The sequence below is a fragment of the Sus scrofa genome, chromosome 5 (assembly GCF_000003025.6).
Source record: "Sus scrofa isolate TJ Tabasco breed Duroc chromosome 5, Sscrofa11.1, whole genome shotgun sequence".
NCBI lineage: Eukaryota > Metazoa > Chordata > Mammalia > Artiodactyla > Suidae > Sus > Sus scrofa.
In genome coordinates this window covers 17,748,409-17,768,932 of record NC_010447.5, presented here as the reverse complement: position 1 = coordinate 17,768,932, position 20,524 = coordinate 17,748,409, and the positions used below count along the sequence as shown (strand labels likewise).

The 20,524-nt window shown below is 50.2% G+C and overlaps 1 protein-coding gene across 1 annotated transcript; it reads left to right on the top strand.

The window, feature by feature from the left end:
• Positions 8,313–19,440, top strand: LOC100525745 (keratin, type II cytoskeletal 75). Its single transcript, XM_003126168.5, is given in 10 exon segments — positions 8,313–8,750; positions 8,753–8,905; positions 9,397–9,611; positions 10,549–10,609; positions 11,228–11,323; positions 12,137–12,301; positions 14,630–14,755; positions 14,884–15,104; positions 16,723–16,757; positions 18,751–19,440. Coding segments are annotated over 10 exon segments (1,653 nt in total). The 5' UTR covers positions 8,313–8,408; the 3' UTR covers positions 18,990–19,440.

The window sequence follows — 20,524 nt, the reverse complement described above, 5'->3', positions numbered from 1 at the left end:
GAGCCAGGATCCGAAGACCAACCTGCCTCCTTTCATAATCTGTACTCTTGCCCAGTGCTAGGGAGGTGTGGTCTCACCCACGGACTGGTTCCATCCATTCTCGCTTTGGTTATGGGCAGAGGTACAAGTGTGGACCCAGAAGGACTGACCTGGCCTCCTCCACCACCCCAGCCCTTCCTGGCTTTGCTCGCCCTCTGGTGGAGACGCTCTTGTGCTGGGGTGCTAGGGGCAGACACGGGAGTGGGCTCCTTATCTCAATGGGGGATCTGCTGGTTCATGACATCAGCTGGTGACATACCCCACACTGAGGGCAAATGCCAAGCAATGTTGCCCTTGAGCCTGAGAAACCCAACCCACACTGGAAGATGAATGACGGTCTGCCCAAGTTGGCCCAGAGTCCCTCGCCCTCCTCCCCCAGGTCTGGAATCTATCCAAGCTTTATTTTGTCTTTCCTCCTCCTGAGAGCCCTTACCAGTCTCTGCAACCTTATTTTCCCTACTTTGCCTTCTCATTTATTCCTTGGTGATGAGGTAACAATGAGTGGAAGTTGGTTATCTTGAGCCTGTATATTACTCTTGTCTCAAAAAAAATGTTTTCCAAACTTCATTATTTGCTCATGTACACCCTGTGTCACTCAGCAACCCACCAAAGTCACTCAGCAATTCATTGTAGAGTTACCTGTGACAGAGCTAGCTTCTGGACACCACAGATCATTTAAAGGAAGGTAGGTGCATTATTAAGTGCAGGTTGGATTCAACTGAATCATGTGCCTACCCTTGAAAAAATTCCTCTCACCTGGCAGAGCCAGAACTACACCCATACACACACACACACACACACACACACACACACACACACACACACCACATAAGTTAAGAGGCAAGGCTGATGCATGCAAAGTATGAAGGTATATGAGTAAATGGCAGGCCCAATTTCAGAGAGGCTGAGCAAGTGTCAGTTCTTTCAAATGAAGAGAAATTTTAAAAAGATGTAGGGAAACCATATTCTAGAACAAAACCTATAAAATACCATGATACCTAAACAACCTTATCCAGATAGAATACCTAGGTACTTATCTCACAGAGACATTAAATGCTCCAGAAAAACAAAACAAACAAAAAGAACTCCATTTATTGTGGAATCACACCCTCTATATCATTCCAGAGAGATCCCTGGAGAGAGAATTTCCCTGTTTGCCATTAGAGGAGCCTTTTGATATTGAGTTGAATTCTTCTTGCTGAGGTTGAAGGGTATTCCCCAGTGGATACAACAATGATGAAGACACAGATTGGCCTCCTAGCGTAATACCTTTGTCCTCTCCTCACTCCTCCTATTTCCCAATTCCTTCATCATTTTCATGAGTCTCTGGGCTCACTCCAGGTTGGCCAACACTTGCTTAACAAGCCAGCGCTCAGGGCAAATGGAAAGCTCTTTGAAGCATTTCTTTAAAAGGAATTAGTGTCTCTCATTGGCCTGAGGGGAACATATCCAGAATATCCATGGGAAAGAATCACACAGAGGGCACTGAGGTGTCTGGCTGTGGGGTCATACACCATTCGAGCCCTTTTCCAGGAAGGAAGTTGAGAGCAAAGTCCTGGCTGCTCAGTGTAACCTGCGTCACAGATGTGGCACTGGTCTCTTCCAATTTCATCCCACCACATTCCAGCAATACACCTGGTTTTACAGAGGGCTTCTCCACAGAAGCCCTCCTGGGAAGTTGTGTCTCAATCAACTGTATTCTGAGTGGACATAGGGAGAGTTGGCCACTTGGAAGGATCCTCTCCTAAGTCCTTCTTCAAAGAGATGAACTCTTTTGCAATAATGAGTACTGATTTTTCATCCCTCTGTGTCTGGACTTTTGAATCAGAGCACGAAGAACTATTGGTTCTCCAGTTTCCTTGAGTCAATTGCTCCCAGCTTAATGGCTCTTGGCTTTTCCAACACAGTTGTCATTGTCACCATCCTCATCATCAGCAGGTGCTTGCTTGGTGGCCACAGGTCAACTGGGTGTCAGACAGTCCAGAATGGGGCAGGGACTCTGAGGCCAAGGCTGGATGCCCCATGGGCCTGACCGTCTGGGGGGTGGTGGAAAATATAGCCCCACATGCAGAAGCTCCTGCCTATGGAAATACCCATGTAAATGATGCATCTCCAAGAGGTCTCAGACAGGAAGATGGCTTTACAGACAAGGTATGTGGGTGTGTGTTCAGCAGATCAAGGCAATCTCATCTCAAAGGTCCATGGATGGATTCATGCTGTGATTTATCCATAAGAAATATTAAACACAGCTGGCTCCCCCCACCTCTCCTCCTGCACTCAGGAGGCCATATCCTCTGTGTACCCCAAAACTGTGGCCTTGGGAGCCAACAGGGAGAGCAAATCTTGTCTGCAATCCTCAACACCCATCCTGCAATTGGTCATGCTGCTCACTGTCTGAATTTCGTATTTTTTAGTTCTGTCATATGCCACTTTATATGATTCGTATGGTTTCACCTAGGTCAGTTTTATCCTCCTCACAGTCCAGCAAGCCCCTTGGGGTGGGAACATATGGAATAGGTACCTTTAATACAGCAGGGACCAAGGTGGAGTGGGCACAAGCCCTGTGCTAGGGGACAGGGGACAAGAGCCCTAACTTCAAATTTATTCTCAACTTCTTGTGGGGTTCTGGGCCTCACTCCCCTCATCCACAAAATAGGCAAGGCAGAACTGAGGTTAGCAAGCAAGGGCCTAGGGTTCAGACCCCAGAGTCATGGCCCAGCCTCCTGGACACCTGGAAGGTGTGTCAGAGCTCCCTGCACAATCCTATGCCTACTCCTATCCATATGGTGACACCACATCACTCTATGATCTGCTCCCCGGAAGCAATGTTGGTGATGGGACCCCCTTCACTCTCATATCCTTGCACCAAGCACATTGGTAATCCCACAAATATTTGTTGAAAGATTAAATGAGCAAATGAGTCTTGTCAGAAGGCTCATGTCAGAATATCTGTAGCTGAGAGCATTAGAACAGAAAGAAGGAAGGAGGAAAGTGTTTCTTTGATGTCCAAGTTCATGAGACATGAAGAAGTGCCAAGCCTAGCACAGGGGTGAGGTTGATGCTTATGGCTGTTACTTCCCAGTTGGTGACATGCACACCCAGCCTCAACAGCAGCCAAAGAGCCAGTGGGATGGTGTAAAGAGCCTCCCTCGGTGCTTGAGTATCACCCAGCCCACCAGGCTGTGGCTACATGCCATGTTTACCTTGCCAGAGTTTCTAGGTATTGTGTACCTCTGTTCACAGACAGCTCAGGAAGAGCCTCAGGGCATCCCATTCCTCCCCCACTTTCCTCTCCCTGTTTGGCAGCTCTCCCTCAGCACCAACCAGAGAAACTGGGACAAGGGCCCCCGCTCCTGAGGTCAGGGAAGGCTGTTAAAGTGGACAGAGGTAGATGGCCAAGACACATTGGAATCCCCCCAGGTGATTTTTATGGGGATGCACTGCAAGGGCCCTTGAGACACTGGCATTCTACCACCCTCTCCCTCCAGGAAGAACACCAACTGTGCTTCCTGGGCAATAGGGGGCTCTTCTCCCCCCCAGCTCTAGGATGTGAAGGAGGCTTCCACCAAAGGCAGCATCAGATGGGATTGGGAGCTCTGGCTGGTCTACCAGATGGCTGTGTGGCCTTCAGTGGTTCCTGCCCTTGGTTTTCTCTTCTCTAAGGCTCCTTCAGCTCTAAAGACTGACTCTGCTCCTTCACTACACCCCTCCACCTTGACATTCCCAGTCAACACCCCATTCACATGTCAATCATCAATTTGTAAACGTTCTTAAGACACGTGTTCATGTGTCTGTCTGCACATGGTCTGTGCATATCTGTCAAGTGTGTCTGAAGCTCTAGATGGTGGAGGGCAGGGGCCACTTCATCTTGTTTCTCTTAAGCACAAGTTTGGATGGAAAGAGCACCCCATTCTGCTGCTGAAATTGGCTGAAGAGGACTTGAGGGCCACTTGCCCACATATGTCAGGCACCATACCTGCCCATCGAATCTGGGCCCCAGTGAAAGATGCACGTCCGTGTTCCCAGTCCTGAACCTCAGTGGTTCCTTGAGGTCACGTGGCATGTTTAATCCCTTTTGAGAGGAAATTGTTGCCACTGAATGTAGGAGCCAAGGAGGCTCTGAGGTGGAGGTTCTGACCCCTGAGGGGGCAGGCTGGGCTGTACCTGTTAGAGATGCCTTACGTTGAGGAAGTCAGCAGCCCAGCATGACCAGTCGAGGTTGAGGAATGTTTCTGATGGGTCATCTCGGGTACCACCACCACGGAATGGTCTTCTGTATATTCAGTTCCTGAGAGTTGTAAGACCCAGGTTATGACTGCACCTCCAAACAGCCTCAGTCCCCTTTCTCTTTCAGTGTAATATCCAGGAAGAAAGGAGTTCGTCTGCTCTGTTCACTGCTGTATCTCCTGTGCCAAGACCAACAAACATCTGGGATCTAGCAGATGCTAGTAAATAGTTAGTAGCTAGAGGCAGGACTCCCTGAGACAGTAAGAAGGGGCCATTTGAGAGGACTAGCATATGGAGGGGCTGGAGGTAGGTGGCTGGGGCCTGAGTCTTTGGACACTGGGCCAAGGGATTCTGACTAAGCATCAGGCCAGCCTGTTCTAGAGGATGATCAATCCCCTTTGTGCCCTCTAGCCTTCCCTCTTCTGGCCCTGACCTTGTTGGAAGCCCAAGCTCCTTGGTGTACCCCCCCAACTCCCTCAGCCTTGGGAGGCATTCCTCCAACCCTTCTTCCCCTCTCCCCCCAACCTCAAGCCCTGGTTGCCCCCCCACAGGCCCAGTATCCTTGAAATCCACCACAGCCAAGGGCCTCAGCAAACCTCTGAGGATGAGAGAGACACCCTGAGCAGGAGGTGGTGGGAACAGGGAAGTAGAGGGGTTTGGCACTCCCAGCCTTGGGCACCAGATCACATACCATAGCTTTTAAACTCACCACTCCCCAAACCTCAAGAAACCTCCTCCCAGATAGACCCATCCACAAAGGATTGGAGAGACTCAGGAGATTTGGAGAGTAGAAAGGAATACATTCATAACATTCTTCTTCATTTTTTAATTTAATTTTTTAGGGCTGCACCCATAGCATATGAAAGTTCCCAGGCTAGGGGTTAAATGAGAGCTTCAGCTGCCAGCCTACACCACAGGCACAGCAACTCGGAATCCAAGCAGCACCTTCAAGCTACAGAACAGCTCATGGCAATACCGTATCCTTAATCCACTGAGCAAGGCCAGAGATCGAACTTGCATCCTCACAGACCCTAGTTGGGTTCTTAACCTGCTGAGCCACAGTGGGAACTCCATAAAGCTCTTTAAATTAGACAACCTATGAACTGTTTTATGTAGGGTGCCAGGAGGCAGGGCGGGGGGTGGGGAGGGGCATGCCCAACCCAGAGATGAACCCAGAAGCCAATTCAGGTGAAAAAGCACACCCAGTGAGCAAGCCAAGCACAGGCCTGCTCAGGGAACAAGTGTGAAGGGGCTGGTCCTTGGGCACAGTTTATCTGAGAGGGCTTCTTGGGGGAGAGTTCAAAGCAAAATTATTAAGGAGGTTAAAATCGAAATAAAATATCTTGTTGGCAAGAAGGAAAACAGGGGTGTTCACAGTCTCTAAGTTTCGAGGTTTCAAAGTGGGTGGGCACACAGGCTGTCGGGGAGACCAGGATGTCCTAGGCATTCATGTATACAGGGTCCACCAGGGTGAAGTTCACAGTGAAGATCCAAGATCACAGAAGGTGACGTGAAGAAGGACAAGGGGCTAAGAGGGTAAGACTTAGCTATTTCCATTTTTTTTTTCACCAAAGTCAGAAAGTAAGACAATCTAGCTTTGGAAACAATAGTCCAGGTAGAAAAATTAGAGAGAGGAGGGAGGGAAGGAAGAATGTGGGCAACCACAAACAAGAGGTGATGGCCGGGGGCAATGAGAATGGACATAGGATGACATGGCAATGGAATTAGCTCCCAGGAAAGGATTTGGGAAAGAAAGGCCTGACCCAGGAGGAAAAGCAGCCTGGAGCAGCTTCCACGCAGAAAGCTTGATGGCCAAGAGCTGCCGTGGCCCCGTTCCCATGGACATTCTTGCTAAGGTACTCCCAGCCTTGATCCTTCACCAACTTTTATTCCACGGAAAGCTCTGAAAAGTTTGCTCAACATGACTCAGGAAACAAGATTCCCTTCTTCTGGGAGAAAGATAATCTTACAATGAGTACAGAAAACACAGACAATTATTCTTTCCACCCCAGACACAGGCGCCACCCCAGCTAGGACCTGGGCACATCAGCAACTGGGTGGGAGAACTGCTGTGCTCCTCCTGGCCTGTGTCAACAAAAGCTATGATTCACGGGTTCCCTGTGGAAACTGAGATTCACAAACAATCTCTCAAGGGAGGAGAGGCCCAGCCCCCTGGCCTCAGCCCCAAGAAGGAAGTAGCGCAGAGAACAGAGAACCGCCAGTTCAAGTGCCAAGCCATTCCAGGCTGATGAGCATCTGCCAACCCATCAGCTGCACCTCTGAAAGGGCACCTGTGTGGAGAGACCAGGGACCTGGCTCTCTCTCGCTGGGCAGTGTCGGTCTCCTCTGTTTACCATTGAGGGACTAGATTTCTTCATCCACAAAACAGACTGAATCCATTTCAGCTCCTCTCTCACTCTCTCATCCTTCTCACAAGAAGCAAGAAGTCTGCAAGACAAAAGATGTGACCATTTTTCTGTCTGATTCCCCCTGTGGTAAGGACGGGGAGGTGATGCAGAAGAAAGGGGATGAGGAGCCCTGGAGACTTCTTATCAGTTTAGACTGATGGGGGCTGGAGGACTTCATCAACAAGACTAACAGGGAAGAAGAGAACAAGTCCTCTACTCAGTGCAGCCACTGGGGATTTGTGTGTGTGTGTGTGTATGTGTGTGTGTGTGTTCGCATATGGCACACAAAAGATCTAGGGCCAGGGATCGAACCTACGCCACAGCAGTGACCACAGCCATAGCAACAATGCTGGATCCTCAACCCAATGAGCCATCAGGGAAGTCCCCCGGCCTTTTGAGGAAGGATTCAAGAGTTGGAATCCCTGGCCATCAGCAGGAGGAGTATACAGTCAGGGAGGCTTCCAGAATAAGGGAGCCTCAAGCAGAGTCGGGAGACAGCGCTTTGCTGCAAACAACCTTTTCATAAGTTCCTCAATGGGCTCCCATTTTATCTTCCCAACAGACTGCAAGCCTGTCATTAAAGAACGACTACTGTGCTTCTCTCGAATCCCCACAGGATTTGCCTCAGGAGGGACAGCCCGCTGGCACTTCCTTCACTACACCTGATCACATCAGGAGCGAAGACTCAACAAACACTGGCTAAGCATTTGCATGTCCTCGGTATTGCAAAAGCTGTTTTCCCACATGGACAGTCATCACAAACCCCCCTACACAGACACCCAAGTTGAGGCCCAGGGAAGTTTCACGGCTGGTGCCATGTGCCCCCTGTGTCAACCACAGTGCCTGCGATTCACTGTTTCCTTCCCCTTCCTCCCCATTAGGTGCTCATCTTCCTCTGAGTCCCATGTCTCACCACTAGGAAGCAACGGGGCTGGGATTCCAACTCATCGTCTCACCCTCATACAGGCTGAGGGCTCGGCCTTGAGGGTCATATTCCACAGGAGTAGACAGGACCGTATGTACTTGTACAAAGGCACACGTTCACACCCCAGAACGTCGTGTGTGACCCACACAGTAGAGATGGCAGCTTCAGAGAAAAATAAAGGGGCCATCAAGACGGCGGTGGATCCCTGAGAAAGAGGAATGTGGAGCAGGATTTTCAAGATCTGGAGGGAAGGCTTGGGCTGCGGCTGGCGGGGGTGGGAGGGGGACCCCGGGGGAATTAACTGCTGAGAAAGTGTTCCAGAGGAAGATGAGCACCAAAGGGGAGGAAGGGACAGGAAACAGTGAATCGCAGGCACAGGGGTTGACACAAGATGTTTGGACAGGAGGGAGTTGGTCCCAGGCCTAAGAGAGCGGTTTAGAAATGAGGCAGTGTTTTCTGAGTCCATTATGAGATGCAAGATTAGGACATGACTGAAGGCAATTAAGGCGCTTCTCATTCAACTGCTGATCAAGTTGCGACTGGAAAGGAGTTTCCATGGAGGGGAGGGAAGCCAGGCAGCCAACCAGCAGCTTTTCCACCATTTGCAGAGGGGGGCTGAGTGTGGGCTCAAGGCTGGTGGATGCAGATGCCGAGAGGATGCCATCAGAGGCTGGCATGAGCACGCCCCGCCCCCTTGGAGGAACATAAAAGCCCGGGGGGTTCGGGGCTCCCCAGATGCCCTGTCTTCTCCATCCCCCTCCTCACGCACCCAGGTCAGGAGCTTTCCTAGCCAGCCTCTCCCAGCCACCATGTCCAGGCAGTCCACCATCACCTTCCAGACCGGCAGCCGCAGGGGCTTCAGCACCGCCTCCGCCACCACCCCAACCACCAGCCGCTCCCGCTTCAGCTCGGTCTCAGTGACCCGCTCTCCTGGGGGCAGCGGAGGGCTGGGAAAGATCAGTGGCGCTGGGGCTGGCTTTGGAAGCCGCAGCCTCTACAACCTCGGGGGGACCAAGAGGGTCTCCATCAGTGGGTGTGGCAGCAGCTTCCGAAGCGGCTTTGGTGGCAGGGCAAGTGGCGGGTTTGGGGTCAGCGGTGGATTTGGCTACGGGGGTGGGATTGGAGGGGGTTATGTGGGCTCCGGGTTCTCCGTCTGCCCCCCGGAGGCATCCAAGAGGTCACGGTCAACCAGAGTCTCCTGACTCCCCTCAACCTACAAATCGATCCCACCATCCAGCGGGTGCGGAAAGAGGAGCGGGAACAGATCAAGACCCTCAACAACAAGTTCGCCTCCTTCATCGACAAGGTAAGGCGGGGGCTCATCTGATTCATGGGGTTGGGGAGCACTCACTCAATGGCCTCCCTGGGAAAGCGCACCTGCTCAACAAGCATCTCCCAGGGGCAGAGGTATCAGTGGGTAGCACCAGCCTGCTCTGCAGGACCCATTGGAATTTCCCCTCTTATGCCTGGGGAGTCCTGCCAGCTGGTTCTGTCAACACAGAGGGAAGAACGAAGTTCTAACTAACCTAACCCAGAGTACTCAGCCTGGGAATGAGTAGGGAATGGAGGCTCCCCATCCAGAGCTCCAAACCCTGCTGCTGCTGCTTCTGTGGAGCCTCTGAAACATCAGGGAAGCTTCAAGGGCTTTCCCATCTTGAGTTGGAGTTGTCAATTATATCATTGGCAGATAGGCATCAGGTGGAAATTGTACTTTCTTCCTCTCTCCCTTATCAACTGGGGTGTCTGGCTCTGCTTCCCCACTTTCTCCAGACTTCATTCTCTTCTTCTCCCACCCAGGTGCGGTTCCTGGAGCAGCAGAACAAGGTTCTGGAGACCAAGTGGAGCCTCCTGCAGGAGCAGGGCACCAGGACTGTCAGGCAGAACCTGGAGCCCCTCTTTGATGCCTATGTCAATGACCTCCGGCGGCAGCTGGACAATGTCACCACTGAGAGGGGCAGGCTGGACGCTGAGCTGAGGAATATGCAAGATGTCGTGGAAGATTTCAAAGTCAGGTGAGAGTGGGAGACCCTTCTGGTCACATTTAATCATCCCAGGACCCTTTATGAGGACCAAAGGGGTGCCAAAGAGCAAAAACTCACATTGGGGAGGTTAGGATTTGAGGTCATTTTCCCATGAGATGTGGGGTAACAAAGGGATCTTCATCTCATGTATAACTATTAACAAGAAGCCCATTCTCATCTATCTCCATAACCACAAAGGGATAGCTTTGCCATCTCACAAAACATCCTGCCTCTGGAAAGCAATCTCTTGTTTTACAGTCAGCTTATTATTTAACTCCATTGGATGTCGGCTCTGATATTGAGATGCTTGCATTTCTAAGATGCACACTAGAGTAAAAGCATTTGGACCCTCCTTTGCGGAGGCAAGTTTGACTGGCCATCCCCTGGGCTGCAGTAGGTGAGGTATTCAACAGAAAGGATGGTCCTTGCCAACCCCTTAGCTGGTTCACCCTTCGTTTCTGAGTTAGAGCAACCCCTACACACCAAAAGCTCAATTTAAGTGGATACCCTGAGGTTCAGTGAAAATATGTCAAAATTGACCAGAACAGGGTCCTGAACAAAGTCCAGCCCACACTTCCAGCAGGTATTGGAGGCAGCAAAAGAAAAAATTTTTTTAGAGATTGGCATTGCACACCTCTAAGATGATGGAGTTGCATAAGTACATGTTTTTATTCCCATCAGCTCCATGCTCACCTTCTAGTCTTACAAAAGAAAAAAAAATCCCTGGCAGAAGAAATTATTTCCCTTTTTATAGGGGGAGAAGTGAAGGTTAAGTGAATCACTCAAAGTCACACACAGGTCAGCGGAAGAGCTTGGTAGGACTTGAGGTCTCTTAACTGTTGTTACACCAGTACAGTCCTCCTCAGCCTGGGAAGAGTTCAATCAAGCCCTTGCTCAACAGCCCGCCCCCTCTCCTCTGTGCTTACAGATATGAGGATGAAATTAACAAGCGCACGGCTGCCGAGAATGAATTTGTAGCTCTGAAGAAGGTTCGTGGACATATCTCTCAAAGAAGAAGATTCAAAACTGAATTTGGGGGGAGTTCCCATTGTGGCGCAGTGGAAACAAATCTGACTAGGAACCATGAGGTTTCAGGTTCGATCCCTGGCCTCACTCAGTGGGTTAAGGACCCGGCATTGCCGTGAGCTGTGGTGTAGGTCACAGATGTGGCTCGGTTCTGGTGTTGCTGTGGCTGTGGCATAGACCAGCAGCTGTAGCTCAGATTAGACCCCGATCCTGGGAACTTCCATATGCTGTGGCTGCAGCCCTAAAAAAAAGACAAAAAAAAAAAAAAAAAGCCCGAATCTGGGAGTGTGGGATGACTGACTCTTGGGCCACCCAAGAAAAGTGACATCATGATAACTTAAGAAGATCTGGAGAGCTCAAATCTGCCGTAAACTGCCCACCCCATTTATGGCCCCAGTGACCCCACTTGGGTTTCTGTTAGCCCAGGAAACCCAGCAATCACCCACCCCCACTCCCAAGCCCCCAGTGCAGAGTTTGCTAAAATCCAACCTAGAAAGTTCAGGAAGGAGACTCCCCATATTCTTTTGGGCTTGCTTTCTTGCGCCAAGGTCTCAGTGGAGCATCCTGTGCTGTCTTTCCAGGATGTGGATGCTGCCTACATGAACAAGATGGAGCTGGAGGCCAAGGTCAACTCTCTGACTGATGAGATCAACTTCTTGCAGATGCTCTTTGAAGCAGTAAGAGCCTGCAAATATCTTTTTTTCCTGCCTATGTCTGGAGCCTGAAAAGAAAAGGACGTTGCAGAGTGTCATCCATAGAGTGCCCTAGCTGGCATGGTGCCCCAGATACTCCAAGCCAGGGCTTGGGTATTGAGAAGAACTGATTGAAATCCTGCCATATTCAACCCCACCCAGCTCCAAGGCTTCTCCCCTCAACCCCATGGCCTAGCAAGGAGAAAATGTTGATTCCTAAAATCTCAGGTCATTGGGTAACATTCCCAAAGAATCAAGACCCACCTCTCCCTTCCCTTTCCCAGAAAAGTTCAAAGGGCAAGATTCCCCTCAGCCTATTGGTTGGGGTGCTTCTGGCCTCTGAAGATGTCTCATTCTGGACACTTCCACTCTGATGGCAGAGACCTGGGTCTGAGAAAGGGGAGGAAGGGGTAGAGAGTGATGAAGTCACACTGGGGGACAGGCAATTCTAAAACCCACCCAATCTTGTAGAAACTTTAATCCTGGCATATGAATCACATGTTGTATTCAACTTGTTATAATCTGAATTCATAGACTGCTTACCCATCCTTCAACCTCAGGGCAAAAGCACAGCGGAGAACCTTGAGAAAGGATGCTGGGGCACCCATCACCCTGATCTATGACCCAGAAACTCCTTGGGGATTGGCATGGGACCCCTTAAAGCCTGGCATGAGAAGAGCTGGAAAATTCCTGCCAGGGAGGTCGAAGAAGAGATTTCTGACCTAGGTGGTCAACCATGTGATTTCAAGACCCCTTCTTTTTTATGCTGCAATGACACTGAGTTTGCTGGCCCTGCAGGAGCTGTCCCAAATGCAGACACATGTCAGCGACACATCGGTGGTCCTGTCCATGGACAACAACCGCAGCCTGGACCTGGACAGCATCATCGCCGAGGTCAAAGCACAGTATGAGGACATCGCCAACCGCAGCCGGGCCGAGGCTGAGTCCTGGTACCAGACCAAGGTGAGTGTGAGCAGCTCCACAGTAGGTTCCAGGGCTAGAGTTTCTCTGAAGCCTTGGGAAACGTGTGACCATGTTTCCTCCAACCTGGCAGAAGTGTCTTTGATGCTATGAAAACTTAACTTGAAGTGCATGTGAAAACGTTACTACACTTACACACTGATATGTGATCAGGCAATGTTGAATGCTCAAAAGGACAGTCACAGTTCCCACATCCCTTACCAAGTAGTTGGGGAATGGGTAAATTCTGAAACAGACAAGAAACAGTCATAACATTGTTTCTAAAAGGTTTATTGGGGAGTTCTCCTTGTGGTTCAGTGGTAACAAACCTGACTAGTACCCAGGAGGACTCAGCCCTGCTCAGTGGGTTAAGGATCTGGCATTGCTCTGAGCTGTGGTTTAGGTTGCAGACACAGCTAGGATCTGGCATTGCTGTGGCTGTAGTATAGGCCGGCAGCTACAGCTCCAATTGGACCCCTCACTGGGAAATTCTGTATGCTGCAGGTGCAGCCCTAAAAAGACAAAATAAAAATAAAGGGTTTATTGATTGGTGACAGAATTACCACTGCCAAGCGGGACTGCAGAGTTGTAAATAAGTAAACTGTAAAAGGAACCCAAACTCTGGGAGGCCATGAAGTGAATGAAAAGTCACGGAAGAGGAAAAGACAGCATTAATAAAACACTTCCAAGAATAAGAGGGTTTTCAGTCTGTTTTGGAAGCAGAGAAGGAAAAAAGATTGCCAAGGAGCGAGGAGGTGTTTAAGGCCGAATGCGTGGTCCTGTGGGGCTGGAAGGCAGAAATGAGTGCTTTGCTGAGCAAGAGAATTTGTACTAGAAATAAGGACGTTGGGGTGACCAAAATAAGCTGCTGCCTGAAGCTGCATATGGCTAGAAGTTTGGCTTTAAGGGTTGTAGTAGCCCAAATGATCCAATCCATGAGATCGGTTCTCTGCCAAATGCTTTTCATGGGCAGCTGCTCACCTGCAAGCTGGCTCCCATCCTTGCCCTGCTCTGGGCCTGCCTAAGTCCCTACCTATCCCTGCAACGGGATAGAAAGGAAGCAGAGTGTCAAGTGCCGGGATGCAAGGGCAGAAGCAGTCCTTTGGTGGTTAGTGAAGGTGGGATGCACTTAACCCTAGGAGGAGTGGTTGAAATATATAGTGAAAGATTCCTTTTGTTGGCGAGGTGGTTGTTCCTTTTAACCATGTGTGTGTCTGGAAACTAAGGGGCTGAGCTATTCAGCACCTTCAAAGCTGGACAGATCTTCACACAGGCAGGGGTTTTTCTTCCTTTGGGAAAGGTAGAGGTTTTCTCTGTTCTGCTGGAGGACACAGAGTGTATTTATTGCTCCCAAATGGGTGTGTCCTGGATGCGCACCATTAAACGGAGAGCCACCCAAGACAGAGGGTTCTGTTACAAAGTCAAGGCCTTCTGCAGCCTGGGCTCCATTCAGCACTGGTTCCTTCCATCTCCTCCCTATTTCCCAGCACTGTTGTCCGGAGGGTCACCAAAATTCATGGTCATACTTGATCAGGGTGAATGCCCCATGACCAAGAATGCCCCAAGGACAGTGTCTTACTCTCAGAGCTCTCTTGCTCTTTCCTGTCCCAGGGTCTTCACACACAGGCTGTTTCCCTCATCTAGAATATTCTCCCCAACCCCGTCACTTAGGTCACTCCTTCCCATGCTTGGAGCCTCTCCATCTCTGGAAAGACTTCCCTGCCTGTCCTACCCCCACTGTCATGTCTAGATCAGATTCCTTTATTGTGCCTTCATAGGCCTCTGTTCACTTCCTAAGGGATACTTATCTCAGTGTGGAACTATACATTTGCTAATATGCCAATACGATTATTATTTATCTTTCCCAATAAACTGTAGGCAGGAGTCCGATTATGCTCTTCATGATAGTCCCAGAGTCTGGGACATGCCTGGCAGGTAGATGTGTTCAAGAAGGGAGCGAAGGGGAGTTCCGGTCATGGCTCAGCGTGGTAACCAACCTGACTAGCATCCATGAGGATGCAGGTTCGATCCCTGGCCTTGCTCAGTGGGTTGGGGATCCGGCATTGCCATGAGCTGTGGTGTAGGTTGCAGATGTGGCTCAGATTCCGCCACTTGCCTGAGAACTTCCATAGGCCAGAGGTGTGGTCCCAAAAAGACAAAACATAAAAATAAAATGATAACGATTTTTTAAAAAAGAAGAAGTAGGGAGCAAGGGAATTGTGAATGATCAGCGGTGGGTGGGCCCGCTCAGGGCCCCGAGGGACAGCACTCCATGGGGAGTGCCCAGGCCGGCATTTGAGGGGGTGACCGACTCTGCTCCGGTTCTGTCAGTATGAAGAGCTGCAGGTCACAGCCGGGCGGCACGGCGACGATCTCCGAAACACCAAACAAGAGATCTCTGAGACAAACCGGATGATCCAGAGGCTGAGAGCCGAGATCGACAGCGTCAAGAAGCAGGTACATTTTGGGAGGGCCCAGAGCTCCCCACACACTCACTCCTGGGTCATTCGGCCACACTTGTGGGGCTCCTACCTAAGAAGGATCCAGACTCTTGTAAGGCTAATGGCTTCCCCCTTTCCTTACAGTGCGCCAGCCTGCAAACAGCCATCGCCGACGCAGAACAGCGTGGAGAACTGGCCCTCAAGGATGCACGGGCCAAGCTGGTGGACCTGGAGGATGCCCTGCAGAAGGCCAAGCAGGACATGGCACGGCTGCTGCACGAGTACCAGGAGCTCATGAACATCAAGCTGGCTCTGGACGTGGAGATCGCCACCTACAGGAAGCTGCTAGAGGGAGAGGAGTGCAGGTGAGGGCAGATGCACCAACCCCACCCCAGCTGCCTGGCATTCCTGGGAGCTCAGGTTTATGCAAGCCCCTTCTTGCCTGGGAAAGGAGCACAAAGCAGGTAGATTTGGGCTCTGACAAAGAATGCAGATGCAATTTCTTCCAGGTAAATCATCATTAGATTCCCATATTTAAGATGGAACTACTTTGAGCATCCATAGAAATCTAGGACCTGAATGGATCTAGGTAATCAAATTCTACCAAAGGAAAAATTTGGTTATACTGTGGGACTGCATTTGTGGTAAGAAAGGCTCTGGGCTGCAGATAAAATATCCTAGGATTTGGGCTTACAGGTCCACCACTAACTATCTATGTAAGCCTGGGAAAGTGAGTATCCCCTCTCTGAACTTCAATTTCTTTAGTGACAGAATAAAGAGGCCAGGTCATGTGATCCCCAAAGCTTACTGGGAGCTTTGTGCTCTGCCAATTACCAGTTGTATGACGGAAGGCAAGTTATTGATCTCCCATTCCTCACCTGTAAAATGGAGATAACCAGAGTTTCTATTTTACATGTTATCAAGAGGATTAAAGTAAAGGACTACACATTAACTCTCAGGACAATGTGTGGGACCCAGCAAGTGGTCAATAAATGTTAGCTATCTTTTACTTTAATGGCCGAAGATATGGGCTTTGGTGTCAAATCCAGCTTTGTGATCATGAGGTAACCTCTCTGGTCTTCAATTGCCCCATCCGTAAAAATGAGATAATAATATCTACTTAATAGGGTTGTTATTAAGAGAATTCAGTGGCATAATGTAGGTAACAGGTAGGTAGCAGTCTTCAATGTTCTAAGCCTGTGTTTATGAATGAATGCCACTTCTGTCTTCAGGATGCAAAATTACTCCAGTTGGTAGAACAATGATAGACTGATGATTGGTCTTGTTACATTTGTGACTCGGACTCATCTCCACACCTATAATAACTTCAGTGAATGACAATAGTGCATTGTTGAAAGAGAGATCTTCTTGTTCTATGACAGCCCTGCCTTTCCAACTGACACTAACATGTGATTAGCTTTATTTTTTTTTCTTTTTATGGCCACACCTGAAGCATATGGAAGTTCCCAGGCTAGGGGTCGAATCGGAGCTACAGCTGCCAGCCTACACCAGAGCCACAGCAACACCAGATCCGAGCTGCGTCTGCAGCCTTACACCACCGCTCACGGCAACACCAGATCCTTAACTCGCTGAGTGAGGCCAGGGATCAAAACTGCAACCTCATGGTTCCTAGTCAGTTTCATTTCCACTGCGCGCCATGACAGGAACTCCAGCTTTAACTTTTTTTTAAGATGTCTCCCTAGTTTACGCCAAAAATGTGTTTCTGAGATTGCAGGTTTTACTCCCATGAACCTCAAACTCTGCATTATTTCATTGATTAGATTACTATTTTTATAACAGTAAAAATATATTACTCATATTTAAATAATTTAAGTAATTCAACCTCCATTACTTCTGCAGTAAAAATAATTAAGGGTTTTTTTTTAAAAATGCATTTAAAACAATGTTCAAGATGTTGTTTCGAATGCCCACAAGCTGTCGGACACCATGGTAACCTTCCTTCTCCCCCCTTCTCCCAAACAGGCTGAGTGGAGAGGGGGTTTCTCCAGTTAACATCTGTGAGTATGACCCTCCTCTTGTGTCATTTGGAGTGTATGCTTGTGTCAGAGCCTGGGTGGTGGGGGGACACACAGGGCATTGGAGGGGATCCCATTGATGAGATTCATTTTGAGAGGGTTTGAGCCTCTGAATGCATTAAAAAGAGCTGTGTTAGGAGAGTCTTTAATGTCACCATTCTTATCTCTTTGCAAGTGAGAGGACTCCCCAGAAGGGAGCCATGAGAGGTTTGCTGTAATCCTTCTGCTTGGGTTGGAAAGACCCACTCACTACCCCTCCCACCTCCCAGAATTCCACACCTTTCTAGCTGGGGCAGTCAGTCTAGCTCAGAGTTGAGTGCTCAGTGCAGACAGGATTTTTGAAAACTCCTGTCTGCCCACAGCCTTTGAAGGGAGACTTTACCCTGGGCACTAGGACTTTAGAACTAGGCGCTAGGTAGCCCCTTCCCAGAGAAGCCCCACCGCTCTTCTCAGCTTGCAGAGTATAAATGCAGAAAGCCCACCAAGGCTGACAAGCAGCGGGAGCTCAAGACCCAGCAGTTGGGTGCAGCTGCTCAGAAACAGGAGGGGCATTTGTTAGCAAGCTGGCACAGCCACAGACAGCTAAGCACAGAAGTTGTCACTAGTGGAGCTCAGTGCTGGCCTCGTGAGGCCAAGAGATGACTCTTACAACTTATGGTCTACAAGTCAGCTCAGTTTCCTTGATGCAGGATTCACCAAAGCAATCGATGACATTAACCAATGGTTCCAGAAGACAGATCCTTCTGAACGACCCAGGGGACCTCCTTCCCAGAAGTCCTTGTCAGTGGCTCCAGACACCCTCAAAGCTAATTTTGGGAATGCATGGCATAACTTCTAAATTTTCCTTTCTCTTGAAAGCACCTAAAAGACTGTATTCATTTCCTAAGATTGTCCCAACACAGTACCACAAACTGAGTGGCTTAAAACATAAATGGATCATCTCACAGTTCTGAAATCCAAAACCAGAATGCTGGCAGCACTATACTCCCTCTGAAACCTCTAGAGAGAATCCTTCCATGCCTCTCCCCAGCTTCTGGCAGCAGCTGTCAATCCTTGGTGTGCCTCACATTACGCCCCTCTCTGTCTCTGTGCTCATGTGGCCATCTCCCTGGGTGTCTGTCCTCCCATGGACCTCTTCCCTCTTCTAATAAGGACTCTGGTCAGAATGGATTAGAGTCCACCCTAATGATGTTATCTTAACCTGATTATATCCCCAAGATCCTATTTCCAAGTAAGATTTCATTACAGGTATTAAGGATCAGGACTAAGATGATGGGTGGTTATAAAACTAGGAAAAGAGCAGGTTAGGGAAGAAAAAGGGCAGAATTGCCTGGCCACTGGTTCATTTGTCACTTGGTCTGTCAAGAATATTCCAGCCCTGGAGTTCCCGGTAGCCTAGCAGGTCAAGGATCTGGCATCATCAGATGCTGTGGCTCAGGTTACTGCTGTGGCACGGGTTCGATCCTGGCTTGGGAACTTCCAAAGGCTTCAGAAGAGGCAAAAAAAAAAAAAAAAAAGAAAGAAAGAAAAAGAGAAAGAATATTCCAGCCCTGCTCTAGATTCAGAGAATTTATAGTGGGGACACAAAAGGAAATGCATACATGCCTTCCTACAAGCTCCCAGAAGGAAGGGAAACACCAGAGCCGGGGCCACAGAGGGAGATGGGGACAGAGCAGCAGGGGAGTATGGAAGAATCCAAAGGGAAAGCGTGTGGACCAGAACAGGAAGGAAAAGGGAAACAGCAAATAGGAGCAGAAGGGCGGCAGCAAGCCATTTGGGACCTGATGGATGCCTGACGCTGGGGCGCAGAGAAAACCAGGCTGAGATGAAGGACAGTGACCTCACGAAGTGGGCAAGAGAATTGGAATGAGGCAAACCACCATCCACACTCCGTAAACTCTGGGGCACTAGCCCCGATGCCCCAAGGGTCTCCTCTCCTGCCCTTGGTCTGATAACATCTCCTCTCTTCCGGCAGCCGTGGTCACCTCCACCATCTCCAGTGGCTACGGAGCTGGCAGCGGCATTGGTGGCAGCAGCCTCGGCGTCAGTGGGGGCAGCGGCTACTCCTTCACCACTAGTGGTGGGCACAGTCTGGGGACGAGCCTGGGGGGCTCTGGCTTCAGTGCCAGTAGCAGCCGGGGCCTCAGGGGCAGTGGCTCCAGCGTCAAGTTTGTCTCCACCACGTCCTCCAGCCGGAAGAGCTATAAGCACTAAGGGCAGCCGCCCCTCACCTTCAGCACTGCCCTGAAGCCAGATCCTCCAACTCACCTGGCCTGTCTGCACTTGCTCCTGCTCACCTGGGGGCTTCTCCTACATCTCCCTTCTGAGAGGCCCACCTGTGCTGCTGGGAAGCCTGGCATTCCAGCTAAACCCCGATCCCCAGCCCAAGCCAGCCTCTGCCCTCCCAACAGTCCCCAGATGGCTCCTGGTACCGCTCAGTGCCAAAGCCTTCTCTCTTTCAAAATTCACAGTAGGCTTGTCTTTTGGAGATTCCCCATCAGCTCCGCCCCTCTCCCTCCCTTCCGATGCAGTGATGAGCAGTCTGTGTCTCCTGTGCCATCTCGATGTCAACCCACCTGGCTCACAGTGCTTATGAGCTGCGTGGGAGTACAGTCTCCCTCTCTTTCCTCCCTGGACTGTGTCTATTAAATGCATGTGTAATGTGTTTGGTGTCCAGCCCTCTGTTTGGAATGTGATAGAACACAGAGCAATCCTCCTTCTCCTCCCACCCTCCACCCTGCATGGGGCCCCACATAGGGAGGGCTCAGAACGCACCAGACCTTCCCCTTTCCCTCAGAGTGCCAAGAAGACTGGCTTGGGAAGATGGGAGGGGCAGGAGGGCAGAGCATCCCTTCCCAAGCTTCTGCCCACTTCCTCCCATCTCTTGTTAAGATGCCTTCTTTGAGAAGCCCAAGCTGCTGGGCAGAAGCTCTGCCCAGCCTCCCCACTCTGTATGTCATGCAGGGCAATGCTGTTCCCTCCCAAGCCCAGACTGGGTTCCGAGGACACTGACGTAGGGTGGGCGGCCCAGCCCTCTGCCAGCAAAGGGCCGATTGTTCCCTGACAGCTTCCAACTTGCAGACCTGAGCTGGGAAATAACAGGCCAGGAGAGGAGTTAAAAGGCAGCCCTGGGGGTGATGCTTCCACCCAGCAGAGGGGCCATTTTGGCCCATAATTGCAGGCAGCTCCCACATTTTTACAGTTTACAGTAAAAATGTGGGCGTTTACAGTCTCTGGACCTCTCCCATCAGGCCTGAGCCCCCGGCATTGCCCAGAGTGGGGGAAGCTGGTGTGGGCTTGGAGGGTGTGGAATGGGCTCGGAGCTTGGTACCATGCTCGGAACTGGTGGGCGCTAAGAACCAGGGATCTGAGGCACAGCCAGAATGAAGGAGCAGGACACTAAGCAGCAGGGAAGGGAGAGACCATGAGGGATGTGGGAAGATGAGTGTAAAACCAGGGGCTGGAGTTTAGAAGGGTTGGGAAGGAGAGGATGGCACAAAGGAGAGAAATGACACTGAGAGTGTGTCCCTGATCCCCAGGGGTGACCAGGGGATGAAACCTCGGAGAAGAGGGGGAGAAGGACGGGAATTTGGAGTGAAATCCTGAATATGCTCCTTGCCTTGGGCAAGCCACCTCTCTTCCTTCAATGTGAGGAATGGTGATTCAGAGCCGGTAACCTGCAGTCCTGAGTTTCTTATCTACTCTGCACCTCAATGGCTTCCTGTGCAAAACAAGCATAATAGCTACTC